Source organism: Taeniopygia guttata, chromosome 1A (assembly GCF_048771995.1).
Source record: "Taeniopygia guttata chromosome 1A, bTaeGut7.mat, whole genome shotgun sequence".
Lineage (NCBI taxonomy): Eukaryota > Metazoa > Chordata > Aves > Passeriformes > Estrildidae > Taeniopygia > Taeniopygia guttata.
Genome location: NC_133025.1, coordinates 1,558,545 through 1,585,151, shown reverse-complemented (window position 1 = coordinate 1,585,151; position 26,607 = coordinate 1,558,545). Strand labels below are relative to the sequence as shown.

General features: G+C 43.2%; 1 protein-coding gene across 1 annotated transcript in view; it reads left to right on the top strand.

Moving 5' to 3' along the window:
- Nucleotides 1–26,607, top strand: part of NET1 (neuroepithelial cell transforming 1) — a 57,042-nt gene that overhangs the window by 4,358 nt on the left and 26,077 nt on the right. The window contains exon 2 of the mRNA XM_030289821.4: nucleotides 23,525–23,591. Coding sequence (XP_030145681.4) covers nucleotides 23,525–23,591 — 67 coding nt within the window. The remainder of the gene's footprint in view (nucleotides 1–23,524; nucleotides 23,592–26,607) is intronic.

Sequence of the window (26,607 nt, the reverse complement as noted above, 5' to 3'; positions counted from 1 at the left end):
TGTGTCCTTTATTCCTTGGGCTTTTCCTCAGCTGTCCTTGGCACAATTCCACAATCTTCCAGCAACTGGGAAGAAATTATCCCTGAAACTGAGTGGAATCATTCATTAAAAAAAAAAAAAATAAAGAGTTTTTAAGGGACTCGTGAGGTAGGAGTTGGAGAAAGGCAAAGCAGGCTTAAAACTTGAAAAGGGTATAAACAAAATTTTATTAACAGTAACTAAAAGAGTAATAAAAATCAGAAACAAACGTTTAGAACACTTCTCCTCCCCCCACAACCTTTTCTTTCCACAGACAATGTAAAGAAACAAAACCTAAAATTCCAGTCAGTTTACCAATTCTAAAATTGGTTTCCTTAGGGAGAGAAATCCCTCGTGTTAATGTTATGGAGATTATAAGGCAAAAAACCAATTTTCTCGTGGCTTTCTCATGCACAGCAGCTGCCTGCTGGAAGAGAAGGACAAAGTTCCTCTTTAAAGTGTTTTTTTCTGAAAAGTGTGTACAACTTCCTAGCAGCTAAAAGTTTTATATCACTTCTATAAATGTCTCCCATGTCAAACTAAGCGAGGGCGAGGTAATTCCCTTTATTAGCCTTGAGTTCTCAGGGCTGCGACATTCCTGAGCAGCCTCGAGCTGCTGTTTCAGTGGGGTATTTTTAAAGGCTCGCATTTCACTCCTGCCGCGCTGCTGGAGGATTCCTGATGCTCCCAAAAGAGAGGGAGCTGGGAAGGGACCGGGGATTTGTAGCAGCCTCTTGTTTGTGGTGTCTAAAAAGGGAGGAGACGCTGCTGGAGACGGTGACTTCGCCCACTTATGAACTGGGAATGTTTGAGCTGAGGGTGCTTTTCACATCTTCTAATTTTCTGTTTATCTCTTTTATTTCTTTCCCCCACCGCGGCAGTGCACCTGCAGCTCTTGCGTCGGGTTTCAGGTTCAAAAGTGAGAGGTAATTGCAGAGGAAGCTGCACAGTGCTCAGAAGGAAAAGTAAAAAATTACTTTCCCAAGGAGACATTCTCTCTTTTTCCAGGAGTTTTCCCAGAATTTAGCAGCACAAGTGGATGTGTGTTTTTCTCTCAACCTTTTCTCCCACCCCAACTCTAGCTGCAAGGAGATAACAAAAAAAAAAACCCAGACAAAACCTTTAATCTGGGACAGATAAAACACCATTTATTGTAGGATTTGTTTGTTTACTCTCTAATCTTGTTCCCAACTTCCCTGTTTCTCTAATCTGGAGGTGAATCCGGGTGAAGCTTTCTGATGGAACTCATGGGCATAAAGCTGAGGCCTCTCTCCTGCTCCAGAAATTTCCTATTTTTCCTGGGGAATGGCTCTGGAGCAGCTCCTCCTTCCAGCTGGGAGAAGGAACCCTCCCACCCCAGGCAAGCTTGGAGCTTGGAAAGCTGATTTTGATCTCCTGAGCCAACTGTTCTCTTTGACACCTGGAAACAATCAACTCCAATGAGCTTAATCCAAATTAATTGGCTGATTGTGGATTAACAAGTGTTTTTCTGAAGGTCACAAGAGGGTGGAAGGTGGAAAAAACGCTGGGGGCTGGCAGCTCCTTCTGGGATCAGCCCTGAGGCTGCCAAAGGAGCAGAGCTCAGAGTTTTGGGTTGGCTTTTCTCCCAAATTCTCAACCCTGAGAGGTGTCCCTAAAGCCTTCAGCCCCACTGGGGAGTTGCTTTGCTTTTTTTTAAAAAAGCCAACTTTTTTGTTTAAAAAGTCCAGTTTTACCCTTCCACCTTTCCCTTTTTTTTACCCTCTCCACCTTGTGGCATTGCAGGGATGAAGAAGGCAGAAAGGTGAAATTTTTTGGTGGCAGCCTGAGAGGTTTAATGTGAAACAAAACCCTTCCCATCACTGCAGGAATTTTGTCAGGGGGAGCTTTATTTGCAGAGAATTTGTTGTTTACTCATCACGGGGCATCTCAAGAGAGAGTCCTCCCTGAATTATAGATTTCAGAAAAGCTTTTAAAACTCTTCCCTGATCACCTGCACAAGCTGCCATAAATCCAATTGCCTTGGATTTATTCCCTTGCTACATTTATCCCATTCAAGGCAGTTGTTTGTTGGCCACTGACCTCACTGCTGTGCGGGCCAAGTGCTTTTGATGCCGGTGCTTTTCTTGCCTTTCTTCTCCTTAATTATGGCTTTTCTCAGCGATGTTTGTTTGCTCTTGATCTTGGCAGCGATTAAATCTCTGCTCCAGCAGATTTTCTAGGGCTGCTGAGAGCCTCCCCAAGAGTACAAACGCCCACTTTTCCTTGCCATTATCACATCAAAGTTCACCCAAACTGGAAACTTTTCCTCCCCTGAAGAAGGTGGTGATTAAAATGCAGCACTTGAGCATAATTGGAAGCTCCAAGCTTGCAGAAAATGTCCAAAGGCGCCAATTCCCAGTGGTTTGTTTTGTTTTTGTTTTTTTTTCCAAAAGCAGCTTGGGAGCGTCTGGAGTTTGAGGAACTCACAAGCACTGAAGGCAGTTGTCCTTCCAGAGGCCTCAAACAATTCCCAGGGGACCAGAGTATCCCAAATTATGAATCCATATTTTGGCCCGAAGTTACTGGAAATTACTATTGATATTTTGGGAATCAGTCTTAAAAAAAAAAAAAAAAAGTCTAATAAGAGTTTTTAAGGGTTAAGACCCAACTTGTGTCCTTTGTTCCTTGGGCTTGGTAAGACAATTCCACAATATTCTGGGAATATTGGGTACTGGGAGAGGGCTGGGAAGAAATTATCCCTGTGTGCAATCATTCATTTAAAGAAAAAAATCAGAATTTTTAAGTGTTTAAATCCCACTTGTGTCCTTTATTCCTTGGGCTTCTCCTCAGCTGTCCTTGGCACAACAATTCCACAATCTTCCAGCAACTGGGAAGAAATTATCCCTAAAACTGAGTGGAATCACTCATTAAAAAGAAAATCAAAAAAGACTTTTAAAGTGTTTAAACCCCACTTGTGTCCTTTGTTCCTTGGACAAGATTTCCACAATTTTCCAGGAACTGGGAGAGGGCTGGGAAGAAATTATCCCTGAAACTGAGTGAATTTGGCTGTGATCTTGTGATGTGGTTTTTTTTTTTCTGCTATAGAATAATGTTCAGTGAAACGTTTTAAGGTCATTTTCTCTTTCCCTACATTCTGAGTGCCAGGGTTTATTAAAATCCTCGTGAAGGGGAATGAAATCCCGGTTTTACTGGACAACTCTTGTACCTGGTGTGTTCCTCCAAGGTGTGAGCAGCTCTGGAAATAATTCCTGGATTTTCTGTTAGGATGTGTGAGGTGTGTTGGAACACATTTCTTCTCCTTTTGGCCTGTGGAATCTCTTCTATTCCCAGTGCAATTTGGTGTTTCCCAGTGCTTGGAAATGCTGGAAAATGAATTTTCTCACAGGAAAGATGAGATAAAGATAGGGGAAAGAAAACACCTGTAAAATCTTATTTTTAAACCATGCTGCAGTGATGAAGACCCAGGAAAACCTTTCAGCACTCAGTGTAAATGTTGATTATCTTAACGCCAGGCTTTTAATTACTTTGTGCTGATGATAGACTGCTCATTATTGTCTTGTAAAGCAGAAGTCAAGCTACACTTAGCAAATAATTATCTTCCCTCACAAATCATTATCCTCAATATCCAGTGGAGTTGTTTGTGCTGCTTTAATTAATATTTTCAGGGCGAGCTCATGGCAGGTGCTTTGCAGAATGGGAAACCTCAAAAGGGGGGTTGAATTTCAGACGTCAAAAAATGAGAATATCCTGTAAAAACATCCTTGGTGCTAAGGATGAGCCTTTCAGTGCCTTTTTATCCAGTGAAATAAAAACCCAGAGAAGATTCTTGCCCCTTTTCCTTGTGAGGAGCTGCAGTAATTCTTAATTTAAAAATCACTTAATTTATTAAAGAAATCCCTAGGAGTAGAGGCCGTGTCTGAGGCAGGTGGTTAAAACACTTAATAAATTCTAAATGAACAAATGATATAAAGTAAATACTTTTCCTGGTGCTCTCCCAGCCTGAACACATTCCCAGATTCCCCGAGCCTGACAGCTGCTGCTGGGCTCAGATCTTGGGAATGTGCTGTGGGAAGAGATTAAAAGGTTCACACAGGAATTTTATGGACTGGCCTTTGCTTTTACAAGGAAAAGCCCCTGATCCATAATCCAGGAGAACTGGCTGATCCCAAATGATGGGAATTGGTTTTGCATTTTAATATTCATTATTATTTATTGTATTGTTATATAGTTGTATATGTTTTATATATTATGTAGTATATATATTATATAATATATCATAAAATATATAATATTAAATATATATTATACACTCTAGATATGTACAGACATTATATACTTATATATTCTCTATCAATACACTATTAATTATTAATATGTTAATAACATATTATTAATTATATCTTTTTCTTGTATACTGTATTATTCTAAATATATAATTATTATATATTACATTCTTGTTCCCTATTTATCATTCAAGTGAGGGATGCTCCAAAGCAGGCTGGGGGATGCAGAAAATATCTGTTAATAGGAATTATTTGCTATTTGGTTTGCCAAGAAAGCATGCAGGAGTTTGACTTGAAATCAGGAATAAACCAGAGAGACGAGCCAAACACTGAGCTGAGTTTAGCTGTAGGAAAGGCTCCATCTATCTGCCAAAAACCTGGTTTTGTTTGTTAAATCCTCTCCTCGACTTCAGAAACAACAACCCTGCACAAAATGGAATTGTAAAAATTGAGTTTTAACCCTCTGGGAATGTGGGGACAGCACCTCAAGTCAGCAGGATCTCCGCTCCCCTGGCTGCACAAAAACCTTGGAGTAATATTTTAATAATATTAGATTGAAAATAATAAAATAAATCTAAAATATTACATTAATAATAATTTAAATATTTAAATAATATTAGATTTAAATTATTTTCTGTTTATTTTTAAATACATTATATTTAAATGTAATGTAATATTTGAAATCCTTCTGAGGTGGAATTTAAGCCTCGTTTCACTGAGCACCTCCTCAAACTCCTGGGCCTGGTGTTCTCCTCCAAGGGACAAAGAATCGCTGGTGAAAATGCAGAATTCACTGCTTAGACCTGGTAAAAGTTTAATAATAATTATAATAGTAATAATGATTCAAAAAAGGACAATATTTCCAGCACTGGGGTGCTCCTGGCCAACAGCAAAGAACTCACTGATCTGTACAGACAATTTTAACTTTATTCTGTTACATCACTGGGATATGTAAAAAACAGAATTCCCTGCTGAGAGTTTTTAAAAGTTTAATAATAATAGTAGTAATAATGATAAAAAGGACAATAAAGAAATATTAATAATGATTTTTAAAGGACGATAATTATTAAAAATATTAATAATGATTTTTAAAGGACAGTAATGATTTAAAAAAGGACAATAATGATAAAAAAAAGACAATATTTCTAGCGCTGGGGTGTTCCTGGCTATCAGCCAGAGAACACCCAGGGTTACATCGCTGAGTACATGCATATTCATGAGTTTCATGCATTATTCAAAAATCCCTGCGAATTTTCTGACATTTTGGGAGCTCCTTTGTTTGGCTTCTTCACGCTCCAATTTATCTGCCTGACATCCTGGGTGTCAGGTCAATATATTTCATTTCTTGTGTCTCCATCCTGCTGTTTCAGGTCCTAAATAAGGATTTAGTAGGTCCTCTTTAATTTGAACGTGGTATTTTCTAATTGCTCTGGCTTGTGCCACTGTCACCACCTGGACAGGTCGCTCAGTGGGTGGCCTTACACTGTTTTTAGTTACACAAAAGTCCTTTTTTTTATGTTTTGCTATGGTCTATATCACAATATATTCATCAGACTATTATTTCTCTAATGATATATAGATATTATATTCATTGCACTGCTATTTCTGTGATCAGCACAGTGCATACTTAAACTATTATATTATATTTATTATATGTATTATATTTATTACACTATATTATATTTATGATATAATATTATATTTATGACATAATATTATATTTATTACATAATATTATATAATATATCACATCTAATTTTATTGTATTTAATTTTATTATATATATTCTATTATATTTATTATAATTATTATATTTATAATATTATCATTTTATATCATATCATAGTATATAGCAGCTAAAAAGGTTTCTAAATACTTTTTCTAAATACTGAATCCTAGTTCTAAATACTCTTCATCACTAACAACATGCCCAGGTTAATACATAAAAGCCAATATTATCTGGTCATTTTTTCCAGTGGTATTGGTGACTCTGTGAAGGGAAACTGGGAATAAATAAAGGTGGGAAGAGAGGAGGAGGAGGAATGGTGAGGATGATGGACAAGGATGGGATTGTGCTGCTGTGTCCTCAAATATTCCCATTATTCCTGTTCCTATGTTATGTGTGCACAGGAGCTTCATGGAATGGGCCCTGCTGCTTTTCCAGGGAAAAAAACACAGGAAAATCAAGTGAAATCCCAAAAATGCTGCTGCTCTGGCAGGGCAGGGATGCTCAGTTCCCACCCCACATCACCCCAAGGATTCACCTGGCCTTGGATCAGGAATTTCTCCTTCCTTTCATTCGGTTTTCATTTTGTCTCCCCAAACTTCTGCCAAGTAAAGCTCGACCTATAGGACTCCAGAATATTCCTCTTCCTCTGGATTTAATTTTTGGGAACAGGATGGGAGCAAATGAGCATTTCCCAGAAATCCAAAGTGAATTCCCAGCTCTAAAATTCCCTGGCACACTTCTCCTCCACTTCCCCTCCACTTCCCAGGAGCAAATTCTTTAACACCAGGACAAGAGAAATGCAAAATTCCTCTTAATCTTCTTCATGTCTTCAGGAGGGTGATGTTGTTCTTCAATTTTGCTTTATAATATCAGAGGGTTTGTTTCACCAAAATATTTTTTTAAATATTGAGGATGAGCTGTAGGGAAATTTTTATTGCCTGAAAAGAAAGATTTCCTCAGTCTTTGCCTGGCTTAATTTTAGAAATGAATTCCTCAGTAAGGGCTCGTCTTTGCTGGAGATCTGGGGGTAATAATTTCAAATATTTATATATTTCTGTATTGTGTGAGACGATCACAATGGAAATGGGATCTCTTGGCAGTTCTAGTGGATGGTGCTGTTTGTGGGAATTAGTTTGAGACTGGAAGTTCAGGAATGAGGGAGGAATCTCAGGAAAAAAAACTGAGTTTAGATCTTAAAATTATAAATTTGGAACCGCCCAATTTACAGACATTTTTTGTACTCAGAGGTTGCTGTCACTGTTTCCTTTCCTGATTTGTATTTCTTTTCTTGGTGGGGTTTTCACACACAAAAAAAAATTTATATATTTTAAAACACAGCTAAGGTATAAAAGCAAATTCAGTGGAACTGATGGCAAAATTCCCTGATTTTAGCAGAATATTCCATGATTTTTCCCTAAACTGCTTTGTACAATGGATTGACTCCAAGTGCCAGGCAATTTGACTGCCATGGGATGTTCCCATTTTGGCTGATTTACAAAATTTCCCCTCTGGACACTGGGAAAACTTCACCCCTATTTGACTTCCACCATTTTTTGCATTTTATGTTTGTTTGTTTGTTTGTTTTTTCCCCTTTTTCCTTCCTTTTCTTTTCCTGTCAGTATTTTACACTTTCATTTCTGCCTCTCTGCTCTCACCTGAGGGAACACCAGGAAATTTGGGATCTGGGGGGCATCAAACCACAAAAATTAAAGGAGATTTTCCAAATGCCCAAGAAAGGAAAGCAGAGATAAAGCAATAATATATGGAAATGGGAATTATTCCCAGAAATGTTTGGGATAACAGGACTGGGAAGGAATGGTCAGGTATTAAAAGGTCATTAAGTTGAAGCTTTTCTATTCCCATATTTTTTTACGAATTTCATGGAAAGCAGCTGCAGCTGCATGTAAAAATTGAATATTTATATGTCTAAATCCATTCCTTGTTCTTTTAATTTCAATTTTGCAGCTTGCTTGGTTCAGCTGGGGAACTTCAGCCCTTTGCTGGGAGAGATAAAGATAATTCCAGGGTTTCTCCACACCTGGAATGCCCAGGAAATCTCCTGGACTGTGGTGGTCCCACACTTCCCACATCCTGGTGAAGAGGGAATCACCTCATTAAAGGTGCTGCCCTAACTGGAATTAATTAGGAATTATTATTATTAATTATCTGCTCAAACCTTCAGCTGCAGCTGGGACCGGACAGGAAGGCAAGGCTTGATCACAGCAATTTTACTTTGGGTTCCTTTGAAGTGTGCCCAGAAATTCAAGTGAGGTTAGGCTCTCCCAGTAATTTTAAGAGTGAGGAAAAAAATCCAATTATTCCAGCCCTGAGTGTCAAATGTTTGGATGGATCCCAGATGGACAAGAGGATTTTCTTCTCCTTCAGCAGCACCCTGTGCTTGTCAAGGAGCTTAAAAAAAAAAAGGGTTTATGCTCTGAAAATCTAAAACACATTTTATGAAACACATTTACAGGTCCTACAAGCTCCCATTTGGGTGGTTCTCTGCTCCCTTTTATTTTGGTGAAGCCAAAGAAAACCAGACTAAACAACAACAACAACAAAAAAAAAAGGCATGGAACCAAAAATCTCTTTGGAATTGCAAATCCAGGTGGGCCCCACCTGGTGTGGAGGTGGGGGAACAACTCCAGGCCGAGTTTTCCTGCAGGTCTGAGCAGGCATTGCCAAGGATTGACAGCACCAGGCTGGATTCCTGCGGAGCTGCAGTCTCTGAGGTGCAACAGCTCCTTCACAGAGGGGAAGAAAAGCTTAAAAACCCCAAAAAAAGCCTCGTGGAGATACATCCATTTATTCCAGCGGCTCCAAGGTTTGCATCCCACTGATTCCAACAGGCAGAGACCTCCCAGGAGCCTCGGGGAGAGCCTCAGGCTCTCCCTTTCCCCTCTGTTTTTTCCTGGAGCATTTTCTCCTTCCAGAGGATGAACCAAAGGACTCCAGAGCCACTTCTGGCTCAGGCAGAGCTTTACAAAAAATTCCTTTTCATTCCCTTCCTCTCCCTCTAGGAGAACTCCTTCCTCTCCCTCTAGGTGTCACCACTGGATTGGGAATCGGAGCTTTTCCTTTCACTTCCAACCACAGCGTTGGCATTTCACTCCTGCTTTGAGTGAAATATTTAATATTTACTATAATTGGGATTGATTTCATTTTACCCAGTCAGACGCAGCAAGGCTGAAAGGAAATAATTCTTTAACACAAAGGTGATTTTTTTTTTCCTTTCTTGCACTGAATTATTACTTATGGAATGACAAAAAGATTTGAGTTGGAAAACCCCAAAGGATTTAAAGGACCTTAAAGCTCATCTCATTCCACGCTTACCATGTTCAGGGACACCTGGTTTTAAATATCCTTAAATACCCACACTGCCTGCTGCCACAGCCCTTTCCTGAACTTTTACAACTCCAGGCTCCCCTGGGAATGGAAAAAAAACCCAAAGGAAGCAGGTGAAGGTGTCCAGGATGCTCCAGGCTCTGAGCAGGTGGGTGGGCTGGGAGTGCTCCTCACTTAAAAGCTGTGGAGCAAAAGTTGTCTGGGAGGTTTGGGAGAGCCCCGGATGTGCAGATGCAGCATCAGAGAGGCCACAGGAGCTGAGTGCATTGAGGTGCAATTAAACTGATTTCCCTCCCACACACCCAGCGAGGTCTGCAGCCTTTGGAACTGCTCCGTGTCTGCCTCAGGGAGAAGGAGCAGTTCCAGAGCTTGGCTCAGTTTAAACTCAGCTTTCAAGAGGTTTTCCAGTGAATCCAGCTTTAAACCCCTGCACACGAGCTTTTCCAGTGATTCTGAGTGGTTTCATTCCTAGGGGTGATTTTTTTACATTCCAGTTGTGTTCATGAATCCCTTAAACTCCTCCTGTGGCTGTCCCTGGAATATCCAAGGCCAGGCTTGGAGTAGCCTGGGATGGAGATTTCCTGGCATTCCAGGTGTGGAGAAACCCTGGAATTATCTTTATCTCTCCCAGCAAAGGAGAAGTTCCCCAGTTGAACCAAGCAAGCTGCAAAATTGAAATTAAAAGAACAAGGACTGGATTTGCACATGTAAATATTCCATTCCCTGCCCATGGAACTGGAGGATTTTTTAAAGAGCCTCTCCAACCCTAAACAGTTTTGTTCTGAACCAGACACTAGGAAGCATTAATTAATTAATTACCTGCACTCAGGTTCCTTCACAAATGACCTTGCTGTTTGTTCCATGGAACTTTGCACAGTGATCCTGGTAGCAGCTGCCTTGGACACTGCTGAATTCCTTGGATATTGCTGAATTCCTTGGACACTGCTGAATTCCTTGGATATTGCTGAATTCCTTGGACACTGCTGAATTCCTTGGATATTGCTGAATTCCTCCAAGCCCCTCGGGGTTTTTAGATTAATTTCAATTTTTTGGTGATTATCTCCTTGCAGCAGGGCTGCTGCACTGTCTCTCCTCCACATCAGAGGGCAGCTCTGAGCTTGTTCTACAACTTAATTCGATTTTCTTTGTGTGTTTGTGAATAATCTTTAGAACAGACAGATGAATTTTCCTACTCACTGTCCAGGAATGTTCTCCTGAATGTGAGGTTGAGCTGAGGGAGATTCAATAATGGTTTTCCTGTGGCCATGTCTAGCAGACTTTCTCCTCTCTAAAAAAAAAATCTACTTTTCCCCCCTGCACTGGGAGATTTGTTTTGTGTGTGGGTGGTTGGTTTGTTTGTTGTAAGAACTGGGAATTACTGTAATGCTTTAATAAAACTTCTTTATCACTCTGTGATTCAAACTTGCAAACAAACTTCAGGTGTATTTATATTTTTGCCATGGAAAGAGATGAGAGGCTCTGAACTCTGCTCCTTTTCTCCTTGTGTTTTCTGCCTTGGCCCCTGAGCTGCTTTTCCCTGCCAGGCTCCATAAAATTCTCCCTGGAGGCAGCAGTTCCTCGTCTGCTGCACTAACTGCATTTCCCTGCATTTCTTAATCCTTCACTCTTGTTTTGTCTGAGTTTTGAGCTCTTTTTTTTTCCTCTTGCAGGACTTTTATTTCTCTATCCTTTATCTGCTCCTGCCTCCAAAACCTCCATGGGCAAATAATCAGATAAAATCCAAGTTTTTAATCTCCACAAGGAGAATTTGAGTGAAACCTGATCCCTGCCAGCATCCATGTGTAGGTCAGGAGAAAAGAAGGGATCCCAAGGTGGAAAATCCATCCAGGACCTGAACCAAATCACTGCATGTTGGAAATAAAAAACCAACAACTGCAGAGCTGAGTTTCCTCTCTTGCTTTCCCAAGAAAGCTCCTTTTATCTCTTTGCAGGCCTTTCTTTTCTTTGTCCCTTCTCTGTTCCTGCCTCCAAAACATCCACAGACAGACAACCAAAAAAATAAAATCCATTATTTTCATCCCCTCAAGGAGATTTTGAGTCAAACCTGGTCCCTGCCAGCATCCATGTGTAGGTCAGGAGAAAAGAAGGGATCCCAAGGTGGAAAATCCATCCAGAACCTGAACCAAATCACTGCAGAGCTGATTTTCCTCTCTTGCTTTCCCACCAGGAAGGTCACAGGAAAATCAGGAGATATCCAAACACACACAGAGGGGCAGGGAGGGCTGAGAAAATTTTATTTTTGGTTTTCTGTTGGGGTTGTGTGAGTGCAGGTTTAGCTCAGACACAGATCCCAACACCTCTCCCAAAGCTCAAGGCTGAAACGCTGCAGGAGAAGGGAATCCAGGAATCTCCAAAGTGCTGCAGAAAGGAGATGGTTCAAGGTTAAAGCAGCCTGAAGAAAGGGAATTTATCTTGCCTTGAAATGAATGAAATCAAAGAGAGCAAACCCTGCTGGAGCACAGGAGCTCTCCTGGCTGTGTCACCTGAGCCCAGGTCACTGCTGCTGGCTCCTGCCTGCCTATCAGCCCTAAACGTGTTTGCTTTTTCTGCATTTAGCAAGGGCACAATGAAAGGGACTGTGCCTCGAAAAGTAAAAGCATTAAACAAACCCTTTTGTCAGAGCAAAGTACACCTTCAGCTCCTTGTGATGTTTAAATATTTAAAATATGAAGTCACTCAGTGCTGCTTTACCACCCAGCCAGCCAGGCCTGCTTCTCTTCCATTTTCCCTGAAATTGTACAGACATTACAATCCCCAGCTCCACCCTGCAGCCATTTCCTGCCTCAAGCACTTTTCTGATTATTCTCCTCCTTTCAGCTCCATTTACTCCTCCAGGATTTTTTATGATTCTTCTGCTCCTTTCAGCTCCATTTTCTCCTCCAGGATTCCCAGACTGTTCTCCTGCCCAAATCTACTCCTGGCCCCATTTCTTTTTTTCTCCTGTTGGATAAATGCTAATCCCCCTCAGCAATGCAGGACAGCTTTTTATAGCCCTGAGGTGAATTTCCCTAAGGACAAGGCTCCCTCTGCCCCAGGTGCTGCTCCCAGCAATGGCTTGGGTGGTTTGTGAGGCTCCTTTTTCCTTCACTCCATCACTTTTGGAGTTTTGGATAAATGTGACAAATTCATCGATTTTTCCAGTCCTTGTCCAGTCTCATCCTGATCCCACCAGGATAACTTTTGGCAGCAGTCCTGCAGCTCAGTTGTTTCTTTGGGGTGTTGCTGATGCCTCAAGTTTAGCTTTTCTATTTTCACATTCTGAGCTGCTTTAGTGTGTGGGTCTGAGCTTCATATTATGGGATGCTGAGCTCTGTGCACAGAGCAGGGAGACAAAACAATTCCTGCTCCAGCTGGGCACCAAGAACAAATGATCCAAATCTCAGCCCAGGAGCACAAACACCGTGGGCTGGAGAGAGAAAAACAAGCAGGATGGGACTGCCTGGGCTAAAGCTGGAATGGGACAATGAACTCCAAGGTGCCAATGGAGCAGAACTGATCCCAGGGAGAGCCCCCGGGAGCGCTCGTGCATTTTGGGGCCATTTTGGTTCATTTGGGTGCAGCCCAAGGTGGATCCATGGAGGAGATCCTTTCCATAAATCCCAAATTTATTCTTTAGTCCAGCCTCTGCTCCAGCTCAGCCTTCACAGGGCATCATTCCCACCACTGAAACTGTCAGGGAAAAAAAAGGATTTGACCTCCCCCACCTCAATCCCACTGAATTTTATGGCTTCTGCAGAACTGGAAAATTGCTGTCTTGGATCATTTTAAATCCAAGCTAAAAAAGGGGAATTTGTGTCTGTCAGCACTCAGTCTGTGTTTCCCTATGGGTTCTCTTGTGATAACTCCTGATATTTATTGAATCAAGCTCAGTTCCCACAAGAACTCAAAATAGTTGTCTGGATTTGAAGCAGCGTGGTCCTGCTTGGCTCCCAGGGCTTCTGGGCACTTGGAATTCCTCTGGCCAGACCCCTGTCCCCAGGGAATGCTCAAAATAGGGATCCCAGGGGAAGGGGCTCACGGGGTGACACTCAGGGATGTTTAAATCCCACTGATGCCAGCTGAACTGGCTGGAAATGTTCACAAATTTCAGTGCTCTCATGGAGCCCTTGAGAGGCTGATTTTGTGGGAATGAAGAAAAGGCAGGTAAAGTTAATTTGGAAGAGTCAGGGGTTCATTAAATATCCGTAAAAACTCTGTGAAAATTCCTTATCTTGTCTCTATAGGACACTGCTTTCCTGGAGGGATTTCTGTCTCCAACATTTGCTTCATTTTCTTTTCCTTGGTACAGATTCCTCAATCTTCCTTCATGTCATTTTCTATCATCTTTGCATCGACAAATCTGCTTTTGTTTTGATTTTATTTTGATTTTCTTTGTACTGCTGGTGGTTTTTCCAGACCACAGAACTCCCTGCTGACCTTTAGGACTCAAATTGCTGAGGAACTATTTTGAGTAATCTTTAGTCAGGCTTTATTCTAAGCCTTTCCAAGTACCTGCTACCAATACCCAGCTAGGATGACACGAGCAAGTGAGGCAAAAATGGATTTATGAACGTTATGTCTAGAAATTTCAGGAGCTGGTGCCTCCTAACCAAGATTCATTTCAACCTAAAAGCCGATTGCTTAAATCTGAGCCTCACCCAGGGTTCCTTTATAGCCCCTGCAGCAAGAGAGGCGCCTCAGGGCAGCTTCAAATGCTTGGCCGAGGTGTCACCGTCCTGCAGGAGTGACAGGAGGGCCTGGACAGCCCGGGACAGATGAGATCAGCCCAGCCAGGACCAGGGGAGCTGAGTTTGGCATGTGCTGATGGCCAGGGGGTTTTATTTCTGTTCTGGGCTTTAATGAGCAGGATTAGCCCCAAGCTCCTTGTTCAAGGCTGATTGACAAGGGCCTGGTGCACCCAAATTTGTGCTCTGGGAGCCTTTGGGATCCTGGGGCAGGGCTGCTCCTCAGCACCCAAATTTGTGCTCTGGGGGCCTTTGGGATCCTGGGGCAGGGCTGCTCCTCAGCACCCAAATTTGTGCTCTGGGAGCTTTTGGGGGATTCAGCTTTGGGAACTTTTGGGATCCTGGGCTCTGCATCTCCTGTGCCAAAGCTGCTCCTGGAGCACCCAAATTTGTGTTCTGGGAATTGGGAAATCCTGCTTTGGGAGCTTTTGGGATCCAGCCTTGGGAATTTTTGGGATCCTGGGTTCTACATCTCCTGTGCCAGAGCTGCCCCTGCAGCACCCAAATTTGTGTTCTGGGAATTGGGAAATCCTGCTTTGGGAACTTCTGGGATCCAGCCTTCGGAATTTTTGGGATCCTGGGCTCTGCATATCCTGGGCCAGGGGTGCCCCTACAGCACCCAAATCTGCGCTTTGGGAGTTTTTGGGAGATTCAGCTTTGGGAGTTTTTGGGATCCAGCCTTGGGAATTTTTGGGATTCTGGGCTCTGCACCTCCTGGGCCAAGACTGCTCCTGCAACACCCAAATTTGTGCTTTGGGAATTGGTAAATCCTGCTTTTGGAGCTTCTGGGATCCAGCTTTGGGAACTTTTGGGATCCTGTGCTCTGCATCTCCTGGGCCAGAGCCGCTCCTGCAGCACCCAAATTTGTGTTCTGGGAATTGGGAAATCCTGCTTTGGGAACTTCTGGGATCCAGCCTTGGGAATTTTTGGGATCCTGGGCTCTGCACCTCCTGGGCCAGAGGTGCCCCTGCAGCACCCAAATCTGTGCTTTGGGAGTTTTTGGGAGTTTCAGCTTTGGGAGTTTTTGGGATCCAGCTTTGGGAACTTTTGGGATCCTGTGCTCTGCATCTCCTGTGCCAGAGCTGCTCCTGGAGCACCCAAATTTGTGTTCTGGGAATTGGGAGATCCTGCTTTGTGAACTTCTGGGATCCAGCCTTAGGAATTTTTGGGATCCTGGGCTCTGCATCTCCTGGGCCCTACAGCACCCAAATCTGTGCTTTAGGAGTTTTTGGGAGATTCAGCTTTGGGAGTTTTTGGGATCCAGCCTTGGGAATTTTTGGGATCCTGGGCTCTGCATCTCCTGGGCCAGGGGTGCCCCTGCAACACCCAAATCTGTGCTTTGGGAGTTTTTGGGAGATTCAGCTTTGGGAGTTTTTGGGATCCTGGGCTCTACATCTCCTGTGCCAGAGCTGCTCCTGCAGCACCCAAATTTGTGTTCTGGGAATTGGGAAATCTTCTGCTTTGGGAACTTCTGGGATCCAGCCTTGGGAATTTTTGGGATCCTGGGCTCTGCATCTCCTGGGCCAGGGGTGCCCCTGCAACACCCAAATTTGTGCTTTGGGAATTGGGAAATCCTGCTTTGGGAGCTTTTGGGATCCAGCTTAGGGAACTTTTGGGACACTGGGCTCTGCATCTCCCAGGCCAAGGCTGCCCCTGCATCAGGGACAGTCCTTGCATGGATGCTGAGGAGCAAAATATTTTGGCAGCAGCTTCGTGGCTTCTTCCTCAGCCCTGCCTCCTCCTCCTCCTCCTCCTCCTCCTCCTCCTCCTCCTCCTCCTCCTGCTGGCTGTTTGCATCAGAGCCCAGGAGAGGAAAGCACAAGCAGCTGTGGAATGGCAGATCCTGGGAATGTGCTTACTCACGTTCCTTCCGTCAGCAGCTTTCATTCTTCTCTCATTCCAGGAGAAAGTTTTCCTCTTTGCAGGGATGGATTATTGCCACAATCCCCTCTGGCCTGCCTGGGCAGTGGAGCTCTCTGCCTGTGTGGGGAGGAGAGTTTATTCCTGCCACATTCCAAAAAACACAACCATGGTGGAGGTGATGTTTGGTGAGGGGAGAGCCGGGGATGCTCTGAGGCATCACCAACATCAGGAGGTTCAGGTTGCTGTGACAGTACAAATTAAAGGGGGAAATTCGGATAAATATGAGGGTGCTCAGACCCTGGAGCTGAGGTTGTGGCTGCCCCTGGATCCCTGGAAATGTCCAAGGAAAGTGGGAGAAGGGAAGGTTCCAGGGAAACCTTGGAGATGCTTCCAGAGCCAAAACGGGCTCCAGGAGAGCTGCAGAGGGACTGGGGACAAGGCCTGCAGGGACAGGACACAGGGAATGGCTCCCACTGCCAGAGGGCAGCCATGGATGGGATCTTGGGAATGAGGAATTCCTGGCTGGGCTGGGATTGCCAGAGCAGCTGGGGCTGCCCCTGGATCCCTGGAATGTCCAAGGAAAGGCTGGAGCAGCCTGGGATGGTGGGATTGGAATGGGATGGGATTTGAGGTCCTTTCCCACCCAAACCATTCCAGGATTCTGGGATCAAGGAGGCCCAGAATCCATCCCGAGGGATTTTTATGGAAGTTGGGGATGGAAAAGGGAAGGGAGACCCTTCCTGGAGTCCCAAGATTCCCAGTGAAACCCCCGGATCCCAAAATTCCTTCCTGGAGCGAAGTCGGGGTGAGGATGGATCCAATGCCAGGCTGGGAGAGCTGGGAATGGAGGGAATTCCCTGGGAAAGGGAGATTGGGGTGGGATTTTGGGAATGAGGAATTCCTGGCTGGGCTGGGATTGCCAGAGCAGCTGGGGCTGCCCCTGGATCCCTGGAATGTCCAAGGCCAGGCTGGACACTGGGGCTGGAGCAGCCTGGGACAGTGGGAGGTGTCCCTGCCATGGCAGGGGTGGAATGAGAATCTTTCAGGTTTTTTCCAACCCAATTCTTTCCATGATTCCATTGACCCTCTCCCAAAATTCCCACTGTTGAGGTGAGGTGGCTTCCTGAGCGTGTCATGGACAATGTGGGATCTCCCAGGTTTCCTGGGTGATCTTTAATGTCCTTCCAACATCTCCTGCCCACTCTGTCCTCCATGGACTCATGGACTGCTCCAGGATTCCTGGCTTTTCCCAGGAGTCCAGATTTCTGGGATATTTCTGGAGCACAGTGGCAGTTCCAGATGGGCTGTGCAGCTGCAGGGTGATCCCAGCTCCAAGATTTTCACGTGGAACCTCTGCTGCTGCCAGTGCCAATGTTTGTGGAGCTGGGACATCAATGACTTCCCTGGAATAAGAATCCCACAGGGATGAAGGACCTTTGGGGTACCTGGTTCATGTCACTGCTGAGAGTGAGAAAAGAGGAGCCTGGAGTGTCCTTTTTTCCACTACTGAGATAGGGACAAGAGGAACTTGGAGTGTCCTTTTTCCCACTGTTGGGATGGGGAAAGATAAGCCTGGAGTGTCCTTTTTTCCATTATTGGGATGAGAAAAGAGGAGCCTGGAGTGGGTTTTTTTCCCACAATTAGGATGGGAGACAAGGAGACTGGAGTGTCCTTTTTCCCAGTATTGGGATAGGGAAAGAAGAGCCTGGAGTGTCCTTTTTTCCATTATTGGGATGGGGAAAGAGAAACCTGGAGTGGGTTTTTCCCACTGTTGGGATGAGGAAAAAAGGAGCTTTGAGTGTCCTGAAAAGATCTTTTCCCCTATGGAAATCTCTGCCTGTCAGCCCTAAGAGGGAGCTTTGGATTCATTGGAGCGCAGGGAGGGAAGTGTGAAGGCAAAGTGGGAGTTTAAGTTTGGCTCAGAAGGGAAGTGTGTGGTGGGAAGATATCCCTGAATCCTCAGCTGGAGCTGCTGGCACTGCAGAGCCGTTCATGGGCAGGTCAGGAGGGTGATTATTCTGGGATATCAGCACTTATTTAACCTCCTCAGGCTTATCTCCAGTTCAGGGATTGCTGCTGCCATATTCCCATTCCTGCCAGGAGCAAACCCTGCCTGGAAAATCGCCCTTCCCAACCAGTCTGTGCTGAATCCCACCAAAAACTGACCACAAATCCAACGTTCTCAAATTCCAACCTGCTCCAAGGTGCTGCCTTTGAGAGGCAGAGCTTGTGCCAGGAGAAAAGAACAAAATCATGGCAATTCCAGAAAAGCACAGGGAGTTCTCAATCCCATCCTGTGGATTCTTTGACTTCTTCTCTGTCTCTGTCAGGGTTGGGATTGAAGCTCTCGAGATGGTGTTTGGTGTTCAGACTCAAATGTTTATTAGTTCTTTTCTGTGATACAAGTGATGAGTTCTACAGCATTCTACCAGCAGAATCAGTAATTAGAATTACTAATTAGTATTACTAATTCTAATTTTGTAGCTATTAATAATTCTAAAACGGCCAACTATCTTTCTCTACAAGTTCTTTTAAGGCTAAACTATCCAATTAAGAAGTGACACCTAAATTATTTTTACTTTTAACCCAATAACCAACCACTCACACCCCTCAATGTGGATTTTTTATCCAATTACACAAAACCACCCAAACCCAATGGAGAAGGAGGTGAAGAAGAAGGAGCAGCCTCCACCCTAAACCTCCATCTTATTTTATATCTATTTCTGCATTCTAAACCCTTAAACTCTGAGTTTCCCACCCTGTGGTATCACACACTTCTATCCAAACTCCACACCCACATTCCTAGTTCTGCCATTCCATTCTGGAAACTTCTCCACAGCCTCAGGTCAGTGCAGTGTTCTCCTGGCAGCACAGAAATCTAAAATTCCCAGCACCATCCCTGCTTGGGAGTGTTTCCCATCCCTGTTCAACTCCTGTTGGAAAGCTGAGCCTGCTGGAATTCCTAAATTGGAATTACCCTGAAAATTCTTGCATTTTTCCAACCCCATTTCCAGAGAGCCACCCAGCATTCCTTTTTAATCCTATTTGCTCCCTATTTAATTAGGGCTACAAGGATCCCACTTGAACTCCAGGCTGGGATCACCAAATTTTCCAGCTCGATAAAATTAAAATACTGAGTTCTTCTGTCTTGCTTTTAGATGTTACAAACGTTTGTCAATAAAGTTTTCTTCAAGCAAAGCTTTTCCCCTGGAGCCCTGCAAGATAAGGAACCGTGACAAGCCCAGCCTAAGTGCCTTGAGTCAGGCTTTGTTTGCACACAGCTTGGGAGGCCTCTTCCAGCAGCCAAAGCCTCTGGATATTGTGGAAATATCAGCTCCAACAAGTTGAAAATCTTTTTTTTTTCTCCCCCTGCAGAAAAGCTTTAAATTCAAATTCAAAAATTCTTTGTGGAGCTTTCTTGTTCTTATCATTCCAAGCAGGATTTACTAATTGGGGTAAAAAAAACCCTAATTTTAATCTATTCCTGTTCTGTTCACCATCTTAAAACTGGTTTATATTTAAGAACATCTTGCTCTGAAAACACCAAAAAAAAAGAAGTTGGAAGTCAGAGGGGAAGGAAACACAAAATTGCTGTTCAGCCTGAAGAATTTATTTTGGAACTTCCAAAAAATTCAGAGTCCTGCCAGATCAAAGCATTTCTGCAGTTTCCTGGAGAAGTCATCAAAAAGAAGGGAATAAAAGAGGCAGGCTGTCGAATGGTGCTGACTGTGCAGTGCTGATTTACAGGAAAAAGGGAGAAAAACGACATTAATGGGAATTTGCTCTGCTGTGCCTCACCCTCTGGCTGATGGAAGCTCTTTGCACACCCTTTGTGGCTTTTTCTGCATTCTTGCTGACCTCAAAATCTCATTTATGGCTTTCCCCCCCTCCTTCCTTAAAACCAACCAGCAAAAATCAACGTACAAAAACCCAACTGTACCTGGTGAAGAAAAGCAGTGAAGAGATTACCAGCAATGTAAGACTCGATAGAAAAATTTGCTTTTTTTGACAAATAGCTTTAAGATTCGAGGGTGTTTTTGCAGTGCTGTTGAACTTTACTTGAGGTAAATCATTCCCAGGACAAATATGGCCAAGTGCTGAGTGCTTCCATAGGATCCTGGCAGGAGGATCCCACTGTTTATCCAAGGAAGGTGGGGAACAATGAGCGTTTCCTACTCTGCTCCCAAAGCCAAACAATCGAGCTGCCCACTCTCCTTTATCAATTCCTTATCTATTAATTACCCAAACTTCCTCTATGAAGATTATTGGGGCCACATCTCCTCCTCTGCTATGTTGCCAAACGGGTTTTGCCTTCAGGGCTTCTCTTTCAGCGCTGGGGAGACTTTTCTAACTAGAAAATCCAACTGGATTTCTCTCTTTGGAGGTTAAAAATATTCCCTATGGATCATCAGCACAGCAATCTCTATTTGAACAGAACTATTTTCTCTTGGCAGTGCCATCATTTGCTAGGAAAAGCCTGGAACATTTCATTTCTTGAAGCAAACAGAGGGTACCAAAACAGAAATGTTTGTTCTTTTCTCTACAAGGTTGGCCCGAGTTTGGAAGGATTTGTTTTGCCTCGATGTTTTGCATCTGCAAACTTTATTTTTGTGCCTTCTCGTAACCCTGAACTCCTTAATCACTCTGAGGTATGAATCAGCCTGCCCTGATTAACACTTTGTGCTCCTGCTGAGGTGAGGAGAGAGTCTGGCTGCTCATCCTGCCCCAAAACACAGGAATTCCTCAAGGACCTGTTCTGACACCACCTGGGTGACAGTGACACAGCTGGGATGTCCCTCCTGGAGCAGCTTCCCGGTAAACAGGGCCATGAACTCTTTATTTTGCTCTCTTCAGATCCTAAAATATTCCAGCCAGGCCACTCCGAGCTCGGTTCAATCCATCACGGAGTGTTTTGAGCAGCGCTCAGCTCTGCTTCTGCTCACATTGATTTGTGGAGGGAGGACCTCAAGGTGGTTCCAGGGCATCATCCGTGACCTTTCCCTCAGCTGGAGATCCACACCAGGGATGGCTCCTGAGCAATCCTGAGTCAGCCCCGAGTCCGGGAATCCCTGAGAGCAGCCAGGTGACTCAGCTGGGCTTTGGCAGGGCAGCAGGGAGAGGAAAGCAGCCCGGGGCTGGATGGGAGCTCAGCATCTTCATCAGCGTCGTCATCATCATCGTCATCATCATGCTCATTCCTGCTTCACTCTCGTCTCATTTGACTCCTCTAATTAAACTGATGAAGAGGAAATCATGGAATGGGTTGGCTGGGAAAAGACCTCAAAGCCCATCCAGTTGCCACCTTTCCTGGGACACCTCCCACCATCCCAAACTGCTCCCAGCCCCAGTGTCCAGCCTTTCCTTGGACATTCCAGGGATATCCAGGGGCAGCCCCAGCTGCTCTGGCAATCCCAGCCCAGCCAGGAATTCCTCATTCCCAATCTCCCATCCATCCCTCTGGCAGTGGGAACCATTCCCTGTGTCCTGTCCCTGCAGGCCTTGTCCCCAGTCCCTCTGCAGCTCTCCTGGAGCCACTTCGGGCCCTGGAATGTGCTGGAAGCTCTGCCTGGATCCTTCTCCTCTCTCTCCAGGGAACATTCCCAGTTTTCCAGCCTCCCCTGCCCATCCTGGTGCTCCCAAACCCCAGGAGGGAGGAGCAGCAGCTCTGGGGTGCACAAAACCCCCTTGGAGTTGACAGGAACTTTTCCTTTCCATATTCCAACTTCCCACCCCTCTCCTGGGAACTGAAGCGAATTTTTCCATTCCATATTCCAACATTCCACCCCTCTCCTGGGAACTGAAGGGAACTTTTCCTTTTGATATTCCAACATTCCACCCCTCTCCTGGAGCTGGAGCTGCGTTCCCCCAGCTGAGGGACCAAGGCACAAAGCTCTGGAGCTGCAGGAATTCCTCTCCAGCTCCTGTGGACAACTGGAAAACCAAAGTTTCCTGGGGGGATTCATGAGCCTGGACCCGTCAGACACCTCCTGCCTCCAGCAAAAGGCGCTGCAATTCCCAAAGGAATTCAATTCCCAAAGGAATTCCTCTCCTCTCCTTCCTCCTCATTCCCGTGGCTCTGCCACCCTGACATGGATGGTTGGGGTTTCTCTGAGTGGTTTTCCTGCCTGCTGCTGGGCTTGGGAATGAAGATTCCTGGGATATTCTTCATCCCAAAATACAAATTCCCGCCTTCCTGGAGGCTCCATCCATTCTGCCTTTGGGCATAGTTTGCAGGCCATTAATTATCTTTAATTTTCGATCTCTAATGAAGGAAGGTTTAATCAAACTCCTCAGTTTTCTCAGGTGAAATGTTGGGATTTTTCCTTTTCCTGAAAAAGAAAAAAAGGCTCTATTTGAAATTTCAAGTTTAGATTTTCTTCCTGAGCGGAATATACTCTTAATTCCCAAAAAAATGTTCCCTTCCAGAGGTTTCTGTGGAATGCAGCTCTTGGAAATGCCACTTTCCTTCCTGGAGCAGTGTCCTGGGCACAGGGATGGTGTCCAGAGGCTGATCCCAAATTACCTGGAGCTTGTGTGATCCAAGGAAAAACTTCCTCTGATCCTAAATACATTAGAATTGTGTTTATGGTACTTTTCTCCAGTTTTTGCCATGGATCAGACACCTTCCTGCCTCAGAATTTGGGAATGAAGGGAGCAAAGTCCCTGAAATTCAGAGGATTTGCAGCCCTCTGTTATTCCCAGATTTTCTGTAATCCTGTGGGATCTCAGGATGAAGAAAAGGAGGAAAAAAGACAGAAAAAGGAAAAATCTCCCCAAAAAAATGAGGAAAAAATGATGTGGCCCATTTGGGACTAAAAACCCACAAAAAACCCACCAAGAGACACAAAATCCCTCCATCCTCTGGCCAGGAGAAGCTGGAAAAAATTCCTTAAATCCAGCAGAGGGTGGAAGTTGGGAGCAGAATTTGTTTGCTCAGGTGGAGCTGGTTCCATAAAGGGCTCAGCTTTGTTCAAAATTGGGATTACAAAGGGCCCTTTGTGTGTGCCTCAACTTCCCTGCAGGAAAATTCCCCCCAGGACATCTCCCAGTGCAATTCCAGCCTGGAATTCTATGGGAAGCTCCAAGGCTGCCTTGTCAAAATAGGAAAATGAGGCTGTAAATTATGATTATTTTTATTTTTGCTGTTGTAGCCTTCTATTTTTTATTTTTTTTTTTTTAATTTTGGATCAAACAGAGCTTTCCCTGCAATTCCCAGTGGAAATTTTTACACAAAGTCCCTTTTTATTACAGAAAATCAGGGTTGTGAATCCAAAATTAAAAATTTTGGTGGGGAACGCTGCCAATCCTTTGGCTTCCTCCTTCCTAAAAAACTCCACCTTGCCTTGCCTTGGCTGTGTTGGGAGCTGTGGAAAACATGGAATTTATCAGTTTTGCAGCAGGAATTAAATAATAATAATATAATAATAATAATAATAATAATAATAATAATAATAATAATAATAATAATAATAATAATGGGGAAAATAATAATAATAGGAAAATAATAATAATAATATTAGGAAAATAATAATAATTTTAATTTTTTTTTCTGCTCACAGGTACCCTCTGAGACGAGGCAGCTCCTTCACATTCCTGACTCCAGGCCCACACTGGGATTTCACCCTGGTGAGTGGAACAGCTGGAAAAGCAGAAATCCAGAGGTGAAGGAAAAGCAGAAATCCAGAGGTGAAGGAAAAGCAGGAACCCAGAGGTGAATACTCCTCTGGAAAAGAAGGAAAATCAACATTTTCCTTGGAATAATTCCTGAGTTTTCCAGCTCCTGAGCTCAGGGAGATTCTGGTCACTTTTCTTCGCCGAATTCCTGATTTTCTGATGTGTTTTAGCCCTGGCATGGTGTGAAAAGAAAATGAGGGGTTTTTTTATTCCTTAAATGCAAATAAAAAATCTGGATTTTATTGGTGTGGAGAAGCTCCTCAGAGGAAAATTTTGGTCTTGTGAACTCTTTTTTTCCATCCTTTATTTCTCTATTTATTTGTTTGTTTATTTTGTCCTTTATTTATTTAGGAGCAGGTAGGGGAAGATTTCCCTTTGGAATTTCCCTCTGGAATTGTCTGTCCTTCAGGCACAGAGGGTTTTGAGGAATTCCAGCTCCTGGAATCCCATCCTAAAGCTCATTCCCATCATTTGCTGCCCTTGGAAGTGCTGATCCCATCCTCAAACCTAAAAAATTTCCCTTCCCAAACCCAACCCCTGGAATTTTAGCACAACCAAACCCACAAATTCTCCTCAATTTAAATTTTGCTGAATTTTTAAAACTTTCAGCTCCATTAAACCCAGATTTTTAATTCTTACAAAGCCTTTTAAAAATTATTCTTTTAAATCTGAAAATTTTGTGCTCTAACAACACAAACTATTTTTTTCCCCCCCAAAATATTCCTATGCCAGTCCCAAAAATCCTCTTTTCATTGGATAATTTATGCAGAAGTTTGGCCAAAAGGCTGGAAAATGAACCTGGCTTGGGAAGAAATTTAAAATTCTAAGCCAGAATTTTCCATGTCTGCCAAAATGGGATGGATTTTTTGGGAATGATCACTGCTTATTCTGTGTAATTCTAAAAAAAAAATTAAACATCCTCTGACTGGAAGCAAAATTCCTCATTGAATGTTTCCCTTAATTTCATTTTATTCCCCTTCATTTGATTTTATTAAATTTCAGCTTAATTTTTGAGGATTTATTTCTGGGAAATCGGAGCTTTGTGGATTTAATGATCCTAAAATCCCAATAAAGTTTCTGACTTCTGGTGGGCAAAAAGCACCAAAAACCACTCAGATCCTTCCAAACCAAAATATCCTGGACTGAGGCAAAAAAGGAGAATTTAATTGGAATTCTTTTCCAATTCCCAGTCATTGCTTCCAAAGAATTCCTGGAGATTCCCTCAGAATCCTTGAAATTCCATTAAATCCCTGCTCCTGAGGTGTTCTGAAATAAAATCCCAAAATATTTTCATTTTCCTTACTCAGCAACTTCTTTTTTTTTTTAAGTTTCTGCTCTACAAAGCCCCTAAATTGGGTCTGGGGGTTTCATAATTTTGGGAAAAGGAATTTTTTCCATAGGATTTGTGGGCTGATAAAAAAGGAATTTTCTATGTTACTAACTTTTGGAAAAGGAATTTTTCCATTGAATTTGGGGGCAATGAGAAGGGAAATTTCCCACTTTAAAAATTTTGGGAAAAAAGGAATTTTTCCCACAGGATTTGGGGACCATGAGAAGGGGAATTACCCTTTTAATAACCTGAGGAAAAAGAATTTTTTCCACACAATTTGGGAACTGGAAGAAGGAGAATTTTCTACTTTCGTAATTTTGGGAAAAGGAATTTTTTTCACAGGATTTGGGGACCACGAGAAGGAGAATTTGTCCCTGTAATAACTTTGGGGAAAAAAAAAATTCCACACAATTTGGGGGCTGGGAAAACGGAATTTTTCCCCTGTAATAACTTGGGTGAAAAGGAATTTTTTCCATACAATCTGGGGACTGGAAGAAGGAGAATTTTCTACTTTAGTAATTTTGGGAAAAGGAATTTTCTCTACAGGATTTGGGGGCTGGGAGGAGGGGAATGAATGGGACCATGGATGGTGGAAGACCCAAAACTGGGACAAAAAAACCCATTTTTTCAGTTGCTTTTCCATCCTGTGGCTCCAAATCTTTGGATTTGAGCCGTTTTCCCTGGATTTTGTTTTTTCTCTTCTGGCTCTGGAGTGCAATGTCTAAGATTTTATCCAGAATTAAATAATTGGGCAGAGGAAATGGGGCTGCAGCCAATGGAATCCTGAGTCTCGCCAGTTTAAAAACAACATTTTGGCCTCATTTTCATGTCTGGAGCTTTATGGGAAAAAATTAAATCAAACACAACATAAGGAACCAATAAATCCCAAAAAATAAATCTAAAATGAGGGGGGTCTTTTTTGCAGCTTTTTTTTTTTTTTTTTTTTTTTTTTTTTTTTTTTTTCTCATAAAGAAATCCTGAAATCTTCATTTTTTTGCGGAAAAACACCTAGAAAAAAATCCTAAAAACCTCATTTTTTGGGGAAGAAATCACTTGGAAAAGTGTGGCCAGAGCAGGCTTGGAGAGAGAACTGAGCTGGAAGAATTCCCCGATCCCAAAGAAAAATAAAAAAGCTGGATTTGCATTTTTTCAAGGCTTTCAGAGGTCTGGAAAAGGATGGAGACAGAAATATGGGAATTTTTTCCTCTCTGCTTCAGCAAATCTGTCAGAGAAGGGATTCATGTGAGAGTTGGGATCTTGTCTTTGCAAAATCAGGGAAAAAAAACCCAGAAAAATAGAAATAAATGAGGAATTTTATCCTTGAATCCGAGCTGAGGAAAGAAAACAACAGCCAAATTGCACAAAAACCCGAAATATAATGAATTAGTGAGTGAATTTCTGTTAAACACCACCATGAGCTGGATATATTTAATATTAAATAATAGCATGGTGTGGACAGATTTTAAATTATTAAATTTGTTTTTAAATTATTGAAATATGTTGAAATTTGTTTGAAATTATTGAAATAAATTGAAATTCAAAGGATTGAGGCAAAAAAAGGAGAATTTAATTGGAATTATTTTCCAATTCAAACCCAGTCATTGCTTCCAAAGAATTCCTGGAGCTTCCCTCAGAATC